The following is a 5,674-nucleotide window of genomic DNA, read 5'->3' as shown; positions in this document are numbered from 1 at the left end:
TCTTTGTTTTGTAGCTCATCTGAAACCTTTCCACCATGGGTGACCCTGCTGGTTATTTAAAACACCGGTGGCATAGCCCTCAGAATCACAGGAACTCAGACCACCACAGCACGACAGACAGACGAGTGGTGGGTAAGGTTAGTGCTTTTATTTATCCCTTGTGCTGAGTCCAGGATCTGTTGTTTAGTACTTACTGTTGAGTCTTCATAGTAACCCTGTATAGGGTTTCCAAGGAGTGGCTGGTGAGTTTGAACCTTACAGTTAATACACATTAAAACTCACTGCACCTCTAGTCAATTCCAACTCATAGTGCCCCATGTAAGTTTTCCCAGACCGTCTATCTTTATGGGAGCAGAGAGCTTTGTCCTTCTCACTCAAAGAGGCTGATGGGCTTGAGCTGCTAACTTGTGGTTAACAACCCAATACTTAACCAAAAGTGCCACCATTAGAGGTAAAAAAATTTACACATATAAGCAAACTAGATTCTTAAGGATGCCTGGCAAATGAGCTACTTCCAAAAACAGTAAAAGATTGCCCCAAAAGTGTATTCGTGAGTACTAAAGTTCCCTCCCTCCACAAACATTTATTATGGTCATGTGCTGTATAAATACTGATACCAATAGTCTTGATATTTAAAAAATATGATAGATATAGCTTCTGCCTCTCGCTTTAAAACCCAATCTTGGGAACAGCAGTTTTTATTAACCAAATGGTCTGCGTATCTACTTTCGATCCCAGACAAGGGACCAGCCTTCGAGTTGTCAGTCGGGAGCCCGGACCTCGCGGGTGAAAGAAAACGTCGAATAAGACAATATCGCAAGCAGCAGTTAATCTTGAGCGGAGAAGAGTTGGCAGAGAACCCCCAGGCGCAAAGCCTGAAGCCAAGGAAGCCACGCTAGGCAGCCCGGCACAAAGCCCGCCTTTCCGCCACGCGTCGCCATAGCAACGCGGGACACGTGCCTGTCCGGATTGGCCAGGCCCGGCACTCGCAAGGTCTGCTGGGAGAGCACGTCTCCTCTGCGGCTCCGCCGGTTTGAACTTGGCGGGCCTGATGTGGACCTCGGGGTTACTGAGGCCCAAGTCTCTCCCTCCTCACACTGGGTTCCCTGAGGACTGCAAGCCCAGGTCTCGGCATTCCTCAGGGTCTTTCTCCGTCCTCATGGCGGGCGCCCGGGGGCAGGGGCTAGAGGTAGTGGCGGTGTCTGTGTGCTCGCCGTCCCCGCCGCCGAGCTTCAGCAATTCCACTATGTCGCTATTGTCACCCCTCGGGCACCAGAGCTTCCCGTTTGACGAGGATGACGGTGATGAGGATGAGGAGGACGTGGCCAAGGTGGAGAGCCTGAAAGGAATGGAGTTACTGGGGCGTGCCAGGTAAACCCGAGGCTGCAAGTTTGTTAGAGCCTCTAAGTGTTTTCCTCTGCTGGCCAAACACTCGCCTTTTTGCACATAAAGCATTTAGGGCTTCTTGTGATGCAATAAGCAGCAAAGTTCTGGATCAGTTCTTACAATTGACGATTTGTCTTCTGTGATTCTTAGTCCTTTTTCCTGGAACTCTGATGATTGTTTACGACCTCACTCCCCAGAAAAATGCTAGTATTTAAGGAGTTTAGGAGCCCTCGAAAGCCAGATTATGGACTCCCAAACTCTTGTTCAAATCCCTAAAACCCAAATGTGTTCATTTCGAAAAATCTGTCTCTTTTTTAGGGAAGTAGCTATCAGTAAGCTGTGCACTTGTTCAAAGATAAAGTATGACCAGGTGAAACACCCAGGTTAGAGATGTCACCCTCAGCATCCAGAGCCAGCCTTGGGTTCTGCTCTGAACATTTCCTTATAGTGGGATAGAAGCCATGTAATCAAATTTAAAAATGTTCGAACCAAAAGGATTATTAAATCCATCACAAATTGTTTATTTCAATAGTTATTCATTCAGCAAACATTTCTTTTTTGGCACTGAGAGCACCATAGCTCCTTAGGGTAAGCATGGGGCTGCGAACTACAGGGTCTGTGGTTCTAGCCAGCCAGCTGCTCTGCGGGAGAAAGATAAGACTTTCTGCTCTGGTAAGATTTTTAAAAAGCCTCAGAAACCCTATACAGGGTGGCTGTGAGTCAGAACCAGCTCGATGACGTACAACAACTAGTCAAGTACTTGGTACTGTAAATAAAATAGAGTGTTTCCCCCATGGAATTAAATCTTTAGTAACATCGTTTTTCAGATGAAACTGATTCAAAATATAAAGTGTGGTCCAAAGGCATACACCTTGTTATTAATAGAGCTGGGGCTACTATCAGAGTGTACCAGTATGTTCTTTCTTCCTAGTATTTGTTGTTGTTAAGTGCCATTGAGTTGGATCCAACATATCATCCTGTATGGGGTTTCTGAAGAGCAGCTCTTGGGTTTGAACTGTCGACCTTTTGGTTAGCAGTCCAGTCCTTGTCTTACACACCAGGACACCTTTCCTACACTGCGTGATTGTTAGTGGATTTACAGCAATAGAATCAAATGGTCTTGCCTGCAGGAATATCTTTTTCTGAGACAAATCTAAGTCATGCAGATCCATTCTGGGGTAAATTTCATTACATTGTCAGAAAACTTAAGTTTCTAATTGTCACAGTACAGGAGATCTAAGACCAGAGAACACATGCTTAATGTGTAAGTGCTAAGGTGACTACCTTGAGTATAAGTCATTTAGTCTGAATGAGTGAATAGAATATGGAACCATACAAAGTGAACCATATACAAGATTACAAGAGTGAGTCTTAAGGATGAGAAGTAAAAGTCAGTATGTGATTGGATTGGAGATCAGAAAGAGTAACCAAGCAGCCCACGTTTCCAGACTGGTTTGTTCTATCAGCCTGGTAGTAGAACTTAATGCAGTTTCAGGAGTCCAGTTTTCTTCTGGGCCTATACAGGAATTTTTCAAGACAGTTGATACCAATGTTGTTTTTTTGATAACTATTTTTTAACCCTTTGGAAAATACTATCCAGTTATAAACATGATTAGGGTCTTGGTGTGGCACTGTAGGTTAAGTTCTGGACTGCTAACTCAAGGTGACAGTTCATAACCACCAGCAGCTCCTAGGAAACCCTATTCAAGGTGCCTATGAGTCAGAACCGACTCGATGGCACTTAATAGCGGCAACATCATCAGGATTGAGTAAGTGTGAATGGTCATTAACACTACAGCTCACCTACTGATACCTTGTATTGCCTTCTAAGCAAAAACTAAATGGAACTCACAGGAAAGGAGGCAGACCTATCTTACATTATTAAACGCCTGAATGAGCTGATCACACTGTAGAGCTAAGGTTGCCTTTTACAAAAAATTCATAGTTCTGTCCCTATGAATCAAAAGGATTGAATGATACAATCTGGAAAGGAAATGCAGGATTTGTCAGGCCACGTATACAGCGAGTATCAGGCACATGAATGTAACCTCCTAGGGAGGTTTAGTAGTAGAATTCTCACCTTACGTGTGGGAGATCTGAGTTTGGTTCTTGGCCAATGCACCTCCAACCTCCAGCATAGCCACCAGCCATTTGGTGTGTTGGTGGAGGCTTGCCTTTTGCTGGGGTGATGAATTGGTGATGTGATGCTGTAGGATAAGCACTGGACTGCAAGGTTAGTTTGAACCTCAAGCTCGGTAGTTCAAACCCACCAGCTGCTCCTTGGAAACCCTAATCAGGGTTGCTATGAGACTCGATGGCATTTAACCAGGACAACATTAGTAAAGATTACCACCAAGACAGGAGATCCTGGCATGGAGTGTATTCTTTGGACTTGGGATTCCTGTACTGTGAAGCTCCTAGATACAGTGGAAGATTGAAACCAAGATGTATAGATATCATCAAGGAATACTGGACCTACAGATGCTGAAAAGAAACAAGGAGCTTCCCCAGATCTGAGAAAGAAAAAGGCTTTTCCTAAAGGTGGCACTCTGAATTTGGACTTCTAGCCTCTTAAACTCTGAGAGAACAAATTCTGGTTGTTAAGCCATCCATGTCTGGCATGTTGTCAGGAAGGAGCAGTCCCTGGAGAAGGACATCAGGCTTGGTAAAATGGAGGGTCAGTGAAAAAGAGGAAGGCCCCCAACAAGATGGATTGGCAGTGTGTTTCATTCTATTGTGCATAGGCTCCCTAAGAGTTAGTTATCAACTCAGAGGCACCTAACAATAGCAATAGTGTTTTCATAGTTTCTGATTTTGTCAAATTTTCGAGGTTTCAGTTGCAATATTGTGGTAATTAGTATTTGTGCACCTATATCGATAACTTTTTTTGGACAATAAAGTAGTAAAGAAAAAGAAAAATCAAAAAAGGCTTCTATTTAGTTATTAATGTAACTAATTTAATGTGGAAAAATTTCATAAAAACTGTTTTGTTAGTATTAATTTAATCTAAGCAATATTACATTTAAGTCATTTACAGCTGTGCCACATGTTCTGTGATTCAGATCCATGATAAATGGCACTAAGCATTCTGTATCGTCTGCTGCAGAAGGGGCCCATGGGATGGAGGGCTGTGCACCGCACCATGAGTCATTGCACTGGGTAACACTGCCCCTGGGGTTTTACTAGGATACAAACTCAGTGAGCATGTAGAGGAAGGAAGAAATGCAGCAGCAAACAGCAACAACAGAATGAAGTAAGCAACACCTATGTGGTAAAGAAGAGTTGTACTTAGCGATGGGCAGGAGTGTCAAAGAGATGAATGCCCTAGTGTTTAGAACTTCCATAGGCTCTGAACAATTTTTCTTTCCGTGGGTGCTGATTGTTCAGCCTTAAGTATTGTGAGGCTCTGTAACTGGCCAAGTCCCTGGTTTCTTGACTTGCATATGTTCTCAACAGACCTTTCCCCTCCCCTTTCTATGTAGCTTGCATTCTTAATTACTTCTGGATGTACCCAGAAAAGACAGACCACCAGAGTTATGTGATGGAAATGGAAACTATGGTAGGAAGTAACCTTGCTAAAGCAATCAGCAAACGGGAGTTTATTTTTGTCAGCTTTGAAAATAATTTCAAATTTACAGAAAAGTTGAAGAGAGTATCCTTTTGTTCACCCGTTGCCTACAGTCCTAGTTGTTAATAGATTAATTTTATTTTTTCTCTTTGTAGATATGCATTTTTTTTAAATCATTTAAGAGTAAGTTGTAAGCATAATGCCCTTTTGTATCTAAATACTTCAGTGTGTTTTCTTGCACATAACTGCAGTTTGACAATCAAAATCAAGAAAACCATTGTTAGAGTATTATTATCTCATCTCACACATTATTTAGCTTTTCCCATTTGTCCAATAGTATTCTTACAAAGTCTGCTCCAGGATCTGATTAGGTTTATGCATTTTAATTCCATTCTAGTCGATTCTGACTCATAGCTATCCCATGTGTTCCCAAGTAGGAGTTTTAAACCCTAGGATGTTTAATGGCTGAATTTTAACAAGTACATCGCCAGGTTTAGGTTTTGAGGTGCCTCTAGATGGACTTGAACCTCCAACCATTTAGGTAGCAACCAAGTGCATTAACTATTTGCACTACCAGGGGACCCTGCATTCTAATAGTAGTCCAGATCAGGGATTTTTATTTTATTGAGTTTAATGGACTGAGTGTGGGTTACCCCTATGAGTTTTTAAATAATGTAGTTTTAGGATATGAAGGTATTCAAAGATAATTTGATGGATAAA

The 5,674-nt window shown here is 42.5% G+C and overlaps 1 protein-coding gene across 1 annotated transcript in view; it reads left to right on the top strand.

The window, feature by feature from the left end:
- The first annotated feature begins 1,051 nt into the window (after positions 1-1,051).
- CCDC34 (coiled-coil domain containing 34) overlaps positions 1,052-5,674 on the top strand; it is a 48,459-nt gene continuing 43,836 nt past the window's right edge. The window contains exon 1 of the mRNA XM_006864903.1: positions 1,052-1,371. Coding sequence (XP_006864965.1) covers positions 1,052-1,371 — 320 coding nt within the window. The remainder of the gene's footprint in view (positions 1,372-5,674) is intronic.

The sequence above is a fragment of the Chrysochloris asiatica genome, unplaced genomic scaffold (assembly GCF_000296735.1).
Source record: "Chrysochloris asiatica unplaced genomic scaffold, ChrAsi1.0 scaffold00072, whole genome shotgun sequence".
Taxonomy (NCBI): Eukaryota; Metazoa; Chordata; class Mammalia; order Afrosoricida; family Chrysochloridae; genus Chrysochloris; species Chrysochloris asiatica.
The sequence above is the reverse complement of the archived record's forward strand: the minus strand, read 5'-3'. Positions and strand labels throughout refer to the sequence as shown.